At 42.6% G+C, this 18,443-nt stretch overlaps 1 protein-coding gene across 29 annotated transcripts in view; it reads left to right on the top strand.

Moving 5' to 3' along the window:
* Positions 1–18,443, top strand: part of trol (terribly reduced optic lobes) — a 604,861-nt gene that overhangs the window by 396,919 nt on the left and 189,499 nt on the right. For all 29 annotated transcript variants that reach the window (XM_065435395.1, XM_065435391.1, XM_065435373.1 and 26 more), the window contains 3 exons: positions 2,614–2,687; positions 10,525–10,665; positions 11,129–11,311. In XM_065435395.1, the coding sequence (XP_065291467.1) occupies positions 2,614–2,687; positions 10,525–10,665; positions 11,129–11,311 (398 nt within the window). The remainder of the gene's footprint in view (positions 1–2,613; positions 2,688–10,524; positions 10,666–11,128; positions 11,312–18,443) is intronic.

Consider the following 18,443-nt stretch of genomic DNA (forward strand, 5'->3'; position numbering starts at 1 on the left):
TCAGTGGCCCTGGTGACATATTTTTGTTTATCATGCGTGAGGAAGGTTTTGGATCATAAAAACTTCTGCACATTTTGCTCTACTTGTTCAGAGTGGAAATAAGCATGCGCACATTGTCATGCCCCACCATCCTCCTGAACCTGCCTACTCCATTATGCACATACAGAGTAAACCTGCCACTGCACTGCAAAGTTTGTGGGTGCTCTCCTGATCACGACAACACAACAATTTTGTGAAAGTATAGAATCCAGAGAAATTGTGAAGCATAAAGGATAACAAAAGGTGGCTCAGAATGCATTAGCACATTTTTAGTTAATCTATTTGATAAAGAGATAGATCTTTTTTTTTAATCTTGTCTACATTTACAGTAGGTTAGTGAAACTAAATATGATATGGCTTGTAATCGCCCTGCCCACTTTCTTCCCCTTGTGTTACTTCCCTTTCCAGCATATTTATATTCTGTGTGTGGTGTGCAATAAACGTTAGTTACAGATCAGTGCTGTGTTGTTCCTCTTGCTTCATTCCAAGATTTTGTGCTATTTTGACTCTGAAATGTATGAGCTATCGCATTTCATTGCCCCCATTGTTGTCGGAGGTAACAAGTTTCAACTCAAATTAGGTGCTTTGAATATGAGTAACCCTGAATAACATAGGAAACATAGTGTACAATAAAATTCATTTGTTCAAATTTACTGAATGCAAGAAATGGTGAAGTGTATATTAGTGGAAGCACTTCGTAGTTGTGCAATGGGCAGTCTTTGTGCTGCAATACTGGCACTGCTTTTCTAATAATGAGACAACTTTATGTGTTGGTATGACCTTTCTTGCTGTCCACTCCGTAAATATAAATGATATAAACATAGCTGACAGAGCTTGTACTAAACAGCTATCTCCTACACAGCTTGCTGATCACTTAACATGCGTCATCATGCATTACTTTTTTTTAATGCAGTGCTTTATCATACCTCATCAAGCTAACATTATTTTTTGACTCTTTATAAAGCTGCAGTTCCTCACTTGCTTTAAAATATCAATATTTTCTGTACATTTTAACAGCTACCTGCCTTGTGTACTATTTTTCTCATTAATCAAATTTTTTTATGGCCAAGGCTCATTACTGTAATAAATATCTTTTGTTGCTCTAGCAGCATCTGAGTGGCGCTTGCTCATCTCAAGTGAGGAATCTGTTTTCGTGCTTTTCCTCCTGTGGGTTTTCTTCCTGCCGTGCCCTCTGTGAAGCGTCTCACTGACTCTTGCTGTTCTCACTCCTAGCATGTGGTTATAACCAATTCAGATGTCCTGATGGAACTTGCCTCAGTGTTCGCAAAAGGTGTGACGGCAAGGCAGACTGCATAGACATGTCTGATGAGAGCAATTGTGGTGTGTGGAATCCCGCTTACTAACCTTGAGCATGTGAGGATGCTGTGTACCTAATGGCATGCTTATTTATCACAAAATTCTAGTTGGTCTTGTCTGCTCCCATTTTTTTTCTCTAACTTAATTTGAGATATAAACATTATATTAATGATGATAGATTAATTTTACTTGAAATTATTATAGTAATGTCTCACACTTTAATTTGTTTTGTGTAAATAAACCATACCATGTTCAGTTTACTCTACAGAAAAAAAAATATTCTATAGCAATTTCAATCTGGATAATAAAACTCTAGGTGTTCTCACTTCGCTGGATCTTGTAATCGCACCACACTATAATATGTTGCTTTTATTTGTGATCATAGCAAGGAGACTGAAAATACAGCATTTTTATATATCAGGTACTGATTTGTAAAACATATACTAAATATCAGTTTTTCTTTCTCTATTGCATATTGCTTCAGTTGCACGCATGATTGCATGCACATTTCTTACTCATGCTTTGACCCTTGTACTTCCAATAACTGCTCATACACAGGTCCTGAGTAGGCATTTTCACTACCTTAACTTATGTGCAGGCATAATGCATGAATTTCACATGTGTTATCCAAATTCCACTACTGCTTTTTACTTTGACAGTGATGTGATATACTTTGGTTCACATGACAGCCTTATTTCTTCAATATTTGTGAGTCTTTTGTTGAATGGTAGATCATGACAGTTACTAATTAAAAATGCTACTTTTCTAATTAAAGTTCACATTATATGTTATATAAAAAGACTACAATGCAAAGTCTTGCATATCTGAAATCGGGCTCGCAACACGGTAAATCAAATTGCTATGTAAGCATGATGGAAACAGTGCAAGGAAACCTCACACAAGAATGAAGAAGGGACACACAAAAAGCACTATAGTACTCTGGCTATGTAAAATAACTTTGTAGCAGGAGACCTGCTCATGGTTTGTCTTATATTAAAGCTCGATGTTGATTGTTTTTACATACTATAAGCTGTTAGTACACTGCACATGCTATTGCTGATTTGTTTTAACTGAACTGTCGTAGTTGGTGTTAACCACAATTGTAGATTATTATTTTGCATCCAACAAGTTAACTATATACATCCTATATGTGCACAGTGATGTCTATGTAGCCATGATTAACATTATTATGTTTATGGGGGACAATATAGTGGCATCCAGCTGCTAACGTTGGTGGAAAATGTGCATTCTCACCAGGTGCACCACAGTGCGATACAGCTGGCAGCTTGAGTCCACAGCGAAGCCCATCAACTGGCCTGTGTCAGTGCAAGGTATGTTTGTGTGCACAGCGTCAGGCACTGCTTACACAACTTTTACATCAGCTTCTTCACCTTTTTGGCCCATCCTCGGCCTTAAGAATTGTGCAAGAACTATACAGAGCAACCAGTATTTATCTCCTCTTCTGGCAAAACTAGTCCAGCTCTGCCCACTTGGCACTCTAGGGTGTGCACTGCAGAGTGAAAGAGCGATGTCCAAGCCCAAGATTCAACTCTTGCAAACCAAACTGCTTACGTTCCTTATGGCAGCATTGCAAACAAAAGGAATGCACATATATAAAGCTCCATGAAGAGCTTTTAGCTCAAGTGTGAACTTAGCCATTTGTGTCTGACCAGGATTTGCTTTGTAGCACTGCTCACGCTGCGTCGTAGGATGGGAAATAGCTGATCCCCAATACTTGCCATTGATTGCGTGCTCACATGCTTTCTGTACAGCCAGATCACAAAGTGATTGTGAGGGTAGATACTTTTGTTTGCTGGTATGGCACTTCTTTGATTTGTACTGATACAAACTAGTTATAGGCCCCTGTTGAATTTCCCATGCTCTTCCTACATGAAAGAAGAGGATGATCTTGGGGCCAGGGAGCGCCTGAGCACGTTCAAAGAGAGACCGGGAGCCATATTTTACGTTCTGGGCTCAGGTGGATGCTAATAAACTCCTATCTGAGTCTTAAGTCTGTGTCAACTGTTCGGTGTGCGCCCTATACCCGTTTTTGACCAACTTTTCCAGAATCTAAAGCTTTTTACACATTGCACCGAAGTGGAAGCTGTATTTTTGCTTCTAACAAGCTGAACCAGCTTTGTAAGCTTACAGGCTTGAAAAAAGACCTGTTGGGTATAGAATGCCACAATCACAAGGATAACGGCGAGTTTATTTGGGCTGGTTGATACACGTTGTTAAACAACTTTAAACAGTACAACACAGGATGCAGCAAAAGAAAACTGCAAGTCCTGTGATTCTCTTTCTGAGTCCTGTGTTGCATTGTTAAAAGCTGTTAAGCACAATGATAAGTTCGTTAAGCACACAATAAACTAGATGTACTTGAGTCTCCTTGTGGCATGGTAAGCACTACATTGGGCCAGTGCCTTATAATAGCCTAAGGAGAGAGAGAGAATAAACATGTTTATTGCATAAATGAAGCTTTGGAGAGGCGTCCTCATTCCAGAATGCCTTGAGCTCGGGCCGGGTCCTGGGCCCCTGCAATCAGCCATTACTGATCCTCGAGGTCGGAGCTGGCCAAGGCTCTCTCCCAAAGCTCATTGGTTTGGTAAAGGTTCGGAGGATGTAATGGTGCCTGTTTGCAACCCTCTAGGGACCCGGTTTCTGTGCAGAAGCGGCTATGTGTAGGGGCTATTAGGCGATTTCTGGTTGGGTGGGGTTTTGTAATAACTTGTAGAGCTCGGAGGAATCGCTCATGCTCTCTAGGTAGTGACTTGTGTGGGGGTGCATATGTTCTGCGGGCTAGCTTGTAATGTGTGATATCTTGGTATAAGACTAGAAGGTGCATACGCTCGGGTTCAAATTCCTCGACATCAGCTCGGTGGGTCAAATCTCGAGCCATGTGTTTGGCGACCTCGTTGCCAGGAATGGCATGATGAGCTGGCACCCAGATCATCTCATAGGCGGCTTTTGACTGATGATTTTGAGCTTATTGGCATGAATTCTGCCGCTAGCGAAGCTGCAACATGCCTGTTGAGAGTCGGTCACTATGACTTCAACCACTGTTTGGGAGAGCACGAGGGGCTATGGCCGCTTCCTCGGCTTAGAGAGGGGATTGTTTCGGGGGAGTGAAATGCTGATGTTCTTTGTTGACGATTACAGTGCCTGTTGTGGCTGCACGTCTGGGGTAATAACCCGCATCCATGTAGGCTGTAAGGGTTGACTCCTGTATTGCTTGTGTATGGCCGAGGCCTGGGCCTGCCTTCGCTGTGCGTGGTGCACTGTGTGTGTGTTGTGAGGTTGGGGATGTATGATGTTGCTCTAGATAGCATGGGGTAAGCTTACAGTCTGAGGCAGCAGATGGCTGAGCGGGGCAGAGAGCACCAGGCATAAGAGAATGGACCTCCTCGCTTCCGTAACCACCAACCTTGTTCACTGGCTGGATAAATGTGCTTGGATCAGCTCCTTGGCCCTTGTTGTGCACTCCCAGTCGTAGGCATTCTGTGGACTTCAGGCCCATCACCTGCTTATATGCATTCTGATCATTGTGTTTATTTTCTGGAATTCTGGCACTTAAGTAGTGCGTATGAAATGGCGTAAGTTACTCGAGACACAACAAAGGCTTGGACAAGACGAAGCATGTCCACTTCCCCCATACCACCTGTCTTGGTTGTTATTCGCCAGATCATGTGCGTAACTTGGGATGTTGTATTCTAAACAAACACATGTTGAAACCCAGCCTTCGAAGATGCATGCACAAGAAGAGAGAAAAAGACAACCACACACACTGGGACTAGCAACAGAGTTTAATGAAACTCTTGGTTCGAAAAGAAAAAATCAACAAGTGCATGCACCATACAAACCAAGGCAGTCAAAAAACATAGAAACCTTAAAGATCAATGGTGAATGACACATTCTAAAGGCGGCATTTTTCCAAAAAGCCAGTTCTTTCCAAGACAGCAATACGGAGGGTGCGCTCACGCACTGATTGTGACCGTGTTTTTGGATTTGGTAAGCTTGAATGACTTCCTTCTCGCATTTCGTGGCTCCCCTATCAGTAACTAGGTGTCTTCATAAACAGGATGGCAAGAGCAACTTCGGCAGGGAGCGAGTGAGTTTGCCCCTCCACCTGACGTCGCAGACATTTCATGTTCTTTTAAGCAAACATTGACACAGTGTCCTGTCTGTCTGATGTACACTCTACCACACGACAATGGTATGCGATAAACATATGTTCTGATGTATAAACAAACATCTGATGTATAATGGTGAGACACCTTTATACATCAGATTAGCAACATATCAGATTAGGATACAAAACAAAGGAGTTTCAACAACTAACACAGTTCTTGGTATTAAGAAATGGATGTTTAAGTATCACAAAACAAGATTTTGTTTTTAGCGGAACCTAAAGATTGTTCCATAAAAAACAACTTACACTAGAAAGCAGTCTCTTTCTTTACACATTTTTTACTAGTGGCTTCAAGAACTTACTACAATCCTAGCCTCTTGTTTTGATATGGGAAGGCATAAAAACTTAACGGTTAAGTGGGATGTTGCTAATTATATAGTTATACACTATCATTGTAATTTTGTAATTTGTTAGCAGGTGTAGAGGCATGATTTGGTATTGAGAAACGAGGGCTTTATTAGAGGTCACATAATTTGAGTATGAGATAACGCAGATTGTACATTTTTGCTTTTTATTTTATTTTATTTGTACATACTGCAGCGTTTAACAAGCACTATAGCAGGAGTGAGAGAACAGAGAAACATTATACACAGAAAAGTATGATACAACGATTAGCGTGATGTGCTAGGACCATTCATCTTGGATGGGAGATACAAAACTTTGGGGTGAGCATGGAACGAGTAAAAAAGCTGCATTTAAACATATTAGTGCATGCTAAGAAGGGCATAAAGTTCAAGTTGTGATGCCATCTCAATGATAACTCTGGCGTGAGGTTAGTATAGTTGTTTTTTGAAAGTCTAACAGAAGAATTGACGATGCTGTGCAAGAAATCTAATGATGCTATGTGGCGACGTGAATAGAGCAAAGTTAAATTCAAGGAACAGAGTGCAGAAGAGGGTGAAAAGTCACGATCATAATGGTGACATATAAATCTTACGGCTTTTTTCTGAGTTTCTTCTAGCCTGTTAATCTCACACTGCTAATAAGGGTTCCAAACAATAGATGTGTAGTCAACAACAGGACAGATTAGCGATTTATATGACAGTAACTTCGTATCTTTTGATGAGTTGGATAGTGTACGACATAGGTAACCTAATTTTTTCAGTGCTTTGTTGCAAATGTAATCAATGTGATCAGACCATGACATGTTATGCATAAAAGTGACACCGATATATTTATACTCGGATACCTTACACACAGTGCACTTATTCAAGGCGTAATGAAAAAAGAATGAGAAGATTTTTTACAGAAGGACATAAGAACGGTTTTATCAAAGTTGATGTTCATTTGCCAGGTGCTGCACCAAGTGCAAAACCTAGCAAATGACTCTTGGAGGCGGTAATGATCATCAGAAGAGTTAGTAACTTCATATAAAACACAATAATTGGCATAAAGATGGATGTTAGAAGAGAAGTTTACGGGCAAAACAGTTATGTAAATTTAAAGAAGCAGTGGCTCAAGAACGGAGCCCTGGGGCACTGCAGATGTCACATCAATAGCAGTAGAGTCGGTCGAGTTATAAGAAACGAACTGGTAACTGGAACGAACTGGTAAGTGAAAGGAACTTTGAAATCCAGTTAACCAGTTAAGTATTATTTAGTACAGCATTAAGCTTGGCAAGGAGTTTAGAATGTAATACTGTGTCAAATGCTTTAGAGAAGTCTATAAAGGTAGCATCAACCTGGTTGCCAAAATCAAGGTTAAGGAAAATGTCATGTGTCAAATGCTTTAGAGAAGTCTATAAAGATAGCGTCAACCTGGTTGCCAAAATCAAGGTTAAGGAAAATGTCATGCGTAAACTCAACTAACTGCGTTGTTGTACTAAAACTGCACCTAAGCCCATGCTGTATGTTAGATAGCACATTATGCGATTCCAGAAAAAGCACTATGCATTTATGAATGATATGTTCTAAGATTTTGCATGACTGTGATGTTGAAATCAGTCTGCAGTTCGATAAAGACTGTTTATCACTGGATTTATAAAGAGGAAGCACTTAATTAGCTAACTTCCATGAGAAAGGAACAGTGGCAGACAATGAAGATTTGTTGTATATGACCGTCAGATATCTTGATAACCACAAGAAATAGCAAACCAAGAATGCATTGTGTATCCCATCCAGACTGGTGCATTTCTTGGTATCCAAGTTTAATATAAGGTTAAGAATGCCTTCATTGTTTATGTCGGTGTCAGTGATTGCTTCAGAACAAATTATATTGGCGAGAGAAGGAACGGAGTTGTTATCGGGTACAAATATGGGCTGAAAATATTTGTTGAAAGCATCCAATATTACTGACATATCACTGGTGATGTCATTATCAATTTTGAATGAAGTGGGTGAAGCATTGTGAGGCAAAATAGAAGACCAGAATTTATGAAGGTTAGTTCTTAACAGACGGGGCAATTGAATGCGAAAAAAGAAATCTTTAGCTATTTGCATTTTCAAATTAAGTTTATTTTTTGCTTTGTGAAACCTGTTCTGGGTTATGAAATCATTGGTTTGTTTAGAATGCCTAAGCCTGCAGACTCGATGAGATAAATGCAAGATGTCGCGAGTCATCCAGGGAAAATTAGCATTACTTTTCTTAGTTTTAATGGGCACAAATTGTTGGATACATGACTTGACAAGATCCTCAAAGTAATGAACAAGACAATATACATCCTGTCTGTCTGACAGAGAGCAAAACGTATTGAAATGATCAGCTAAGAGATCAATAATAGAATTGTCATCCGCATGAGTTAAGTCAGGGAAACTAGTAAACGTATAGGGTGATTTGGAGGTTGGAGAATAGAGTGAAAACAAGACACCTTTACGATCTGAGAGTCCATCAATTACTTTGCAAGAGAAGTCATTTTTCACTAGATCAGCGCTTAAGATAGTGAAGTCGAGGATAAATTTAACCTAGTGTCACTAGAAAGAAATTGAGTGAGCTCAAAGGACAAGGAAATATCGATTAATTCCATACAAATTGCTTTATCATGACCTGTTGTATTTAGTGATGGCCAGTGAATGCCAGGAGCATTGAAATCACCCATGCAAATAAATCGTGATGAAGCAATGTTAGTCAGGCTCATGAAATTTGCAATAGCATGAAGGACATCAACTTTCAAGGGTAGAACCAGGCAGACAGTATATAACTCTGGGAGGGTATTGGGCCGATGCCAGGTGGTGTAGAATCGCAGGCATGAGACGGTAGGCAACTGTGTAGAGTAGCAGGCATGGGACGATAGGCAACGGTGCGTGGCGGGGAGTGAGAACATAGAAGGGGTGTGTGCGCGCAGTCAGCATGTGAGGAGCGCGCGAGAATGAATTGATTGAGTGAAGCAATCGGCGGAGCAAGCCACGTGTGGTGCAGCGGGGTGGAATGCAGACTGCGTGTATGTGCTTGCGCCGAGGCTTTTTCAAAATAAAGAACGTACATGAAAACTCTAATTACAATACACTGATTATTCAAGAAAATTTTACACCGCACGGTTTATGTATCCGGAGGCAAGGGCAAAACTGAGAAACGAAGATCCGAACGGATAAGCAGTATGATGCCGCCGCCAGTGCCGTGGATCCTGTCTAAGCACATGGCAATAAAACCGGGTGGAGGAAACTCGCAGTCATAAATACTACTATGTAGTCATGACTCAGCGATGCCTATAACATGAGGGGAATAAATAGAAATAAGAGACAATAAGTCTGGAAGTTTTAATAATACTGCGAGCGTTAATGTTCGAAATGATGAGGTTATCGAGGTGGCCAGAACGATGTCAGGTAGTGGATAAGCCAGAAGTCGAAGACACAGGCATGCAAAGTAATGGTTGAATAGGTACTTTTACTAATGTGTTTGAACTGTCATCCCAGTTCTAACGAATCTTGTCAATGAACACATGATGGTATCTTAACTTTATGACAGAGCCATTGTTACAAAAAGGAATTAATGCTTCTCAGATATTTTTCCGAATGCTTCAAAACAGCACATAAAATTTTGCATATGTTGTTCAGGGCAGGATAGATGACAACAATGGCTACGGTGGTCGATTTTACTGCAAGAAAGTGAAAGTCATGTAGATAAGAGTAGCACACTTGAGGGACGAAGAGACATTTGATATTGCATTTTATGAAAAACCAACACTTCAAGCACAAGACTGCCAAGGCATAGAAAAGAATAAATAGCCTGAGATATTCTGAATTTTATCTGGTTTCAACCAAGTCTCAGAAACAGCCGTGAAATCGAATTGAAAAGAAAAAGTGGCTAGGAAGAAGCAAAGAGTGTCAATATTTTTGTGCCACCTCTGCACATTGCACTGTATCAGCGAACAGCAAGAGTTACTGTTGTTGCTATCTAGCTGAATGTGTCAAATGTACCGCTTAGTTCTGCCAGCATTTTAGCAACTTCCTTGACTGTCACCACCATATAAATTTACTGCTTAGTTCTTCCAGCATTTTATCAACTTCCTTCACTGTCACCATTTACACACAATGCAGAGCAGCCCAGATATTAAGATAATCAGTCTCAAGATATATGATACATACCTGCAACAGCGAAAACCAAAATCTCAGCCACTGCTCGGGTAGCACATGTGCCTGGCCTGCCCGCAGTTAAGTCCAGGTCCCGGGAACAGAGTACTGTTATAGCCAGACACTTACCAGGAGGTGTCGCTCTTGTTGCTGTGGCGTAGCTGTCTTGTCCTAGTTGTGCAATCAATACCTGCATAGACACCAGCTTGATCAGTTTCTGGAAGGTATCAAGCAGCAGACAATAATTCTTGTAACACTGAAGACCAAAATCTGAGCCAGTGCTCATGAAGCGTACACACCTTGGCAAAATTTATTGTAGGTCAGTACTTTGGGTCATCAACTCCACCAGTTTATCCTGTCTTCCTTTGGTGCACAAATAATTAAAATCGCAGAGTGATGTTGCGTTTCCAATCTGAGTCATACTGTTCAGTTTGATTGCTGTGTGTCCTACATGTACCGTCCATCTTTTCTTAGCCCCTCGTTACAGGAGCCTCATGTGACCAATGCAAGGCAAACTCCTTCCACCTTCACCCAAGTTCTCCTCTTGGCTGTGTGGAATGCTTCTGCATGGGCATCACGAAGTCCTGTTCCAGTAGCTTCTACCACAGAGAGCAGGTACACTCATTTTTGCATCATATTATTTCGAAACTGATGAAGTTTCACGAATCATGCTATTATCTACTCATTGTTTGAGAACACTTGGTATTAGTGTATGTGTTACTGTGCTTTGAGCTGAATCTCTTGAAAGTCTTTAATATTTTAGCATCCTTGTATAAGTTTTCTGTGATGTATTCCTGGAATGGACGAGCAAAAAGAACTACGCTGGTTCTTGAACACAGTTCATGAGATCATTTTATGTTTATAGTGAAGCATTTTGAAACGGAGCGAATAAAAATCCTTCAGTTCATTAATTCTCAGTGAAAGGCGTCCTAGTGCCTATCATGGTGTTCTCTCTAACTCAGCTATGGGAAGCTGTTTGCAGTGGAAGTTGAAATTCTTCCAAAGTTAAAAATTTGTAACTTTGAGTGAAAGTTAAAATTGCAAAATGAAGCAACAACATGCAACCTCTGCTTTTCAGGAGGTGTTGAGGTTCTCGACTAGCACTGAGGGTGTCCATCTGACAACTTTAGACAGAGCTGCCACAATTGACCGGGGACTGAAACTGGATCCCAGGAGCAAGGAGCTGGTTTATCAGGACTTCACATCACACCCTCGTCAGTCCTACTACTGGCAACTTCCCCAGAGATTCTTGGGTGACAAGGTGAGTCTTTGATGGTACATAAGTGAATATTAAGTACATCCAAGCGGTCATACTTTATCAAGTATGGACCCACCATGGTCACTTTATCAAGTATGGACCCACTGTATGGCTGGCCGGTTGGCAATGCGGACGGATGGATTCAAAATGCCTGAAATAGGCAAACAATCCTTTAAAAAAAATTACATATATATATATATATATATATATATATATATATATATATATATATATATATATATATATATATATATATATATATATATATATATATATATCATTAGAAGTCAACAAACAAATACAGCAAGGACAACGCAGGGGAAATTACTTGTATTTACTAATTGAATTAAAGAAGTGATAAATTAATGAAAAAGCAACTTGTCACAGGTAAGTAGAGCTCAACTGGTGGAGCATCACATGCGTAATGCGAAGATGTGGGATATATATATATATTGTGGGCATTTATTAAGCTATTCTTTGTCATCTGTACATGATCATCATCATGTGGGGTTTATATGGGGATCTTCTTCATCATCGCTTGTGGGGCTTTCTTTTGAGTGTGATCGGTGCTTTTGGCGTGGTCGGTTCACTGAATCTACGGCACGTAACAAACGTCGTGACAACTGCTGCGTCACAAGTGTTGGAGTATGCTCTTCGGTCCTCCGTCCTCTGACTCCTCGCTCAACCTCCTGGAGCTTCGATTAGGTCGCTGATTGTGCCACCTGTCCACCAGCTTGTCGCAGGATGAATCGACAGGCACTTCTACATCAACCACCTCGGCCTCGACTACCCCAGCCTCTCCGTATTGGCTTGTCTGTGGGCACCAGCGTGACCCCCATCTGTTTGCAGGACTTCTTGGTGAAGATGTCGAGGATTGGCTGGACAACTACGACCAAGTGAGCTCGGCTAACCGTTGGGACGATGCATCCAAGCTATGTCACGTTGCCTTTTATCTCACAGGAGTAGCGAAGACTTGGTTTTTCAACCATGAGGTTGATTTCACGAACTCAGGCACTTTCAAATAGCATCTCTGACAAATCTTCGGCACACCAGCGGTTCGTTCTGCCCTCGCAAAAAAAGACGCTTGAAACTCCCAAGAAAAACTCGGGGGATCTTATACGTCGTACATCGAGGATGTGCTTGCTCTTTGTTGACATGTGAACCTGGCCATGACCGAATCGGACAGGGTTCGCCACATCCTCAAAGGCATTGGAGCTATTGCTTTCATTGCGTTAGCCATCAAGAACCCCGCTACCGTCGCCGGTATCGTCACTACTTGCCAGCGCCTTGACACACTCGAACCGGTATGGTTACAGCCAGACACCACTGCAAACACTACCACCGACAACCCCACATTACGAGCAATGATCCATGCAATAATTTGAGAACTACTATGGTATCTTGGCTTCGCTGCAGGGCCCATGCCTCCTCATGCCTCGGATAGCAATCTGTGAGACGTTGTCAAGCAGGAATTGGCGTCTGTGGCTGTTGCAGCATACATGCACCCTCTGACCCCTAGGGCCCCACCAACATACGCACAAGTAGCCGCAGTTTCTCCAGTCATCACTCCGCTGATGCCTACAAAACCAACGCTAGCCCGCATAGCTTCCATGACTACCAGTGCACCTACCCAACCCAGCTATCCTCAGTGGTGTCCTCCTCATCTCATCTGCTATTACTGCGGCTATTGTGGCCACATAGCACGTTCTTGGTGCAAGCCCCAGCAAGAGGAGCGTCATGGATATGATGTATACGAACGGGATGACTTTTTGCCCGGAGCTATTTTCCAACGTTAGGGAGCCTACATGACCAATGCCGTCCTTATGCTCCAGCATGCGGCCGCTCTCCATCACCTACTGTAGCATTCGAGACGGCTCCGATGTACTGTCCTGAAAGGTGCCGCTTGTTGTCACCCCTTCATTGCTTTACATCCCCACTTAGACCTGCTTCTCAATTCGCCAAACGTCGTTTAGAAAACTAAATTATGCAGCTTTTGGATGAAAAGCTGCATTGAACTATAGGACAGAAATTCCTCTATCGTGTCCATGCAATAAATATTGGTTCTAGTAGAAGGTGTACAAGTGGAAGCTTTGATAGATGCTGGTGCTAGTGTTTCAGTTATTCACCGTGAATTGTGTTTGCGACTCCGGAAAATTACGACCCCCTGTGATGGACCTACACTACTCGCTGCTCAAAGGGCCGCCATTCGACCTACCGCCATGTGCACTGCTCGTATTTCCATCGATGGATTTCTGCATTACGTACAATTTGAAGTGCTAAGTTTTTGTGCCCAGCAACTCATATTAGGATGGAATTTTTTTCCTACAGCCTCTGCCTCCATCTGCTGCTGGCAACGCGTTCTCCACATGACCTACATGATCTATTCACTTCATGCAAATGACGCACCACTTTACTTGATTGCTGCAGAAGATACCGCACTACCTCCTCGCCATCAGAGAATTGTTACTATCACGTCTGACATCATTGCCCGCGGCGACGTGCTCGTACTACCATCTGCACACTGTCTCGCAAGAGGGATAGCCTTTGCATCAGGGCTGGTACGGTTTGATAATGGCTCTGCACTTCTCTACGCTACAAACCCGACATCCGAAAAGATTCTCATACCTAAAGGCACCACATTGGCTTGCGCCACTGAATCGGAGTCTATCTCTGTTGTTTCCTTTAAAGCAGCTTCCTCTGAAGTTCCTTCTATTGGACGGACTGCATCTCCTTCTGCTCTTGCAGCTGCCATCAGTTCCTACCTGACACCTTCACAGTCATGACAGTTGCTTGCTTTGCTCCAAAAACATGATGTGCATGCAGTTTGATGTGCATTCCACTTCGTTGGGAAAGACTTCGATTACGATGCATCAGATAGAGACAGATGGTAGATCCATCATGCACCGTTGACCGTATCGCGTATCGCTAGCTTTGAGGAAAGTCATTGACGAGAACGTCACCAACATGCTCCAACGGAACATAATATGCCCCTCTGTTAGCCATTGGTCATCTGCTATTGTTTTTGTTTTCGTTCGCAATTAAAAGATGACTCTGTTTGATTTTGTGTCGACTACCGAGCACTTGACAAGATCACCCGTAAGGATGTATACCCTATGCCACGAATAGACGATGCCTTGAATTCCCTGCAGGGTGTCGAGTACTTCTCAGGTCTCGATCTCCGTTCCGGCTACTGGCAGATACCAGTGCATGAAGACGATACAGCGAAAACGGCGTTTTCAACACCAGATGGGCGAATTTAATGTCGTGCCATTCGGCCTCTGCAAAGCCTGCAACATTCAAGCGCATGATTGGCACTGTTCTTCTTGGCCTGAAGTAGAAGACTTGCTTGTGCTATCCGGATGATATTGTTGTTTTCTCGTCAACCAGTTTTCTCGGCACCTGAAATGTCTGGACAAAGTTCTCACATGCCCTGCCAATGCTGGACTTCAGCTAAACACCAAGAAATGCCATTTTGCAAGCAAAACAATCAAGGTGTTAGGTCACATTGTGAGCAAAAGCAGCATTTGTCCTGATCCTGACAAGGTTTCAGCAGTTCGGCACTTTTCTCGTCCTGAAAAGACCAGATTTGCATAGTTTCCAAGGCCATGCTTCCTATTTTCACCGATTCATACGAGACTTCACCTCAATAGCGTCACCTCTGCACAAGTTACTGGGTTCTAGTGTTACCTTTGCGTAGTCTCTCGAATGTGAATCAGCATTCACCCATCTGAAGCGCGCTCTCACATCTGAACTAGTACTTCACCATTTTGATGAAGCTGCTCCTACCCTCCTGTATACGAATGCTAATGGTCACGGCATTGGTGGCATTCTCCTACAGTGAGACGACTCTTTAGGTAAAAGGGTTGTCGCGTACACAAGTTGCGTTCTGACAAATGCCGAAAAGAATTACACCATCATGGAGCAGGAATGCCTAGCTATTGTTTGGTCTGTGCAGAAGTTTTGACCTTATCTTCGCGGCCGCCATTTTACTATCGTTACAGACCGTCATGCATTATGCTGGCTTTCGACGCTGAAGAACTTGTTTGGACGACTTGGTTGGTGGATTTTTCGTCTGCAAGAATACGACTTTACTATTACCTACAAGTGCGGTAAAAAGCATCAGGATGCAGATTCGCTTTCTTGCTGTCCGCTTCCTATGACACCATGCAATGGGCCTCCAACTACCTTCCGTGACAAGCTTTCGCACGATTCCTCTTCACATGCTTTCTTGTTGGCCACTTTAGACAAGACGCCTCCACTCAACAGATTATTCCAATCTCACCAACTTGCTGACTCTTACTGTCAGTGCATCATAGACCACCTTCAAGGAGCTTCGCGCCCGCTTAACGCCCGCCTTCGTCGACAGCTGACACAATTTAAGATTGGCAACTATGTTCCGTGCTGCCATGTCTATCATCCTGACGGTCAACGCAGGGTTCCTGTCCTGCCACACTCTCTACATGCTCATGTCCAGCAGGCTTCTCACGACGACATGACAGCTGGTCACCTTGGTTTCCAGAAACCCTATGACCACATCAAAGGTCGCTTCTACTGGCCTGGCTTGTCCGCCAGTGTAGCGAGGGATGTCGCTTCCTGTGCCCTATGTCAGCATCGAAAGCTCTGTAATTAGCTCCAAGCAGACAACTGTAACCGGTTCCGTGTTCGTCGCAACCATTTGAACTCATTGGCATTGACCTGTACATGGTCCTCTTCCTGTGACTCTCACCGTTAAATGATGGAATGTGACAGCCGTTGACCACTTGACACGCTACGCCGAAACAGCATGTGTGAGTTATGCCTCAGCCTCTGAAGTTGCTGCATTCATACTTCAAGCCTTAATACTGCGTCGCGGTGCTCCTCACATCATCCTGAGCAACTGTGGAAAAGCATTCCTCTCGCAACTCGTAGACAAAGTACTCGGGGCCCTCCGGAACCACCCACAAGACTAACCTCCAGTTACCATCCGCAAACCAACGGCCTAATAGAGTGATTTCATCGCACACTGCCCGATATGATAGCCATGTACATCGAACCAGGTCACATAAACTGGTACGCAATTTTGCCATTCGTGACTTTTGCATATAATACTGCCGTTCAATGCACAACCAGGTACTCGCTATTCTACCTTGTCTATGGTGGTTCACCCTCTTCCTGTCTTGATGTCTCTTTCTTCGTGCCAACTGTCAATCGATGTCCATCCTCCTGTGAAGAGTGCGTGTCCCGCATTCTGTGTTGTCGTCAGCTCGCCCACATTTTCACCGAAGCATGGCAACAGGACCACAAGCAGCATTATGATGCCTCTCATCGTATCGTGTGCTTCCGCCCTGGTGAGGAAGTGCTACTCTGGACACCAGTTCATACTCCTGGCTTGTGTGACAAGTTTCAGGTTCGATTCATCAGCCCCTACGAAGTCTTAGAGCAGGCCTCTCAAGTTAACTATTGCGTGGCACCTGTTATTGTTCCAAATGACTGCCGCTGCCGCACTGCTGAGGCCGTCCATGTTTCCCGTATGAAGCCTTTCATGACGCGTTCTCCGCCCCTTTGAATTACGTCCAGCATGGTACCTCTCACACGGGAGGACATTAGTGTGAGCATTTATTGAGCTATTTTTTGTCACCTGTACATGATAATTATCACGTGGGGTTCACATGGGGTTGTTCTTCATATCGCTTGTGTTGCTTGCTCCTGAGTGTGATTTGTACTGTGGGCGTGGCCGGTTCACTGCATCTAATAAACGCATTATAAGCACGTAATAAACGTCGTGATAACCGCTGCATCACAATATAGTACAGCCATACACAAGGAAGTGCTTTGTACAAAAACGTCCAACAATCGCAGAAGTTACGCTGTGCAGACTTGGAATAGGGCACACGCATGGAACTCATTTATACCTACTAAACAACAAATCACTGCCAACATGTGCGAAGTATGGTGACAGACTAAGTGTATGGCATGTTCTAATTGAATATTCTCATTTTTACCAAAAGAAATGACATTGTTTTAAGGAATTGCGTATATACTACAACCTACCTGCACATCGCTCCTTATTTTTAGCCTGTGTTGCAATGTTTATTTTTAAGAATGCTCAAATATTTAACAGAAATTGACTTCGTAAAGCACATACATTATCAAAGACGTTCCAGCCCACCCTCAGCTTTCAGGATGGTCTTAAGGTTTTAAGTGCATGAACAAAACCTCGTGGTTCTTGCTGCAACAAGAACCATTTTATGAGGGTCTTGTAACTATCTGTCTCATTGATGTTCTTAGGGAAACCATACATTTCAATGCTCTTATTAAGGCTTATGTTTATGCAATTTTAAGCCTTTTTTACTGTTTTATCGACCATAAGCAACAGTGAAATTTTATGCCTTACACAGTCGTGCATATCACCTTTCTAAACAATGCAGTTCAATGAATCTCATAATATAGGTCTCGGCTCTCAGCCTGTGCATATCACAAAAGCATTAGTCATGGGGCTGTGTGGCCTCCGATGCCTTTGTGCCATAAAACATCAACCACCATTTAATAAAATGTACAGTTGCATTCAATATGCACTGTAGCATGGTGCCCGTGGTTGAAGGGGCCCCACGACTTTATGTCGGCGCTGACAAATGAAAAATTAGAGAACTACACACCATTCCAATTACAGGTATTTATGAAAACAATTTTCCATATGTCAATGCCGCCGTGTAGTCTCTGGGCACCTCTAACCTAGGGCACCGTGTTGCAGATCATATTGCGTGCGACTGTACTTTAACTAAAACTATGTGTGTGCGATGTTCATTTGCTTAGAATATAAATGTCCTTGGTGTATGGCATTAGCATTTATGCATTTCTGCACTCTGTTACGTCCAAGCATCAAAATAACTGTGTAAATACAACTAGTCAAGGTGCAGGTGCTATAGAATAATAGCATTACATTTCTTATTATTTTTGGGATGCTACAAGTTTGTAAAATTTACCAGCCAAAGTTCTTTGTATGCAGTGTTAAAATATTGGGTGATCTGAATCCTCTTTGAAACCATATGAAGATAAGAATCAATGCGCCATGACTACAGGCACCTATGTGGTTGACTGGACACAACATTTTTTGTTTTTGCCATTGCAGTGAGAAGGCATGCTCAGACAAGTAATC

Source organism: Dermacentor albipictus, chromosome 2, assembly GCF_038994185.2.
Source record: "Dermacentor albipictus isolate Rhodes 1998 colony chromosome 2, USDA_Dalb.pri_finalv2, whole genome shotgun sequence".
NCBI lineage: Eukaryota > Metazoa > Arthropoda > Arachnida > Ixodida > Ixodidae > Dermacentor > Dermacentor albipictus.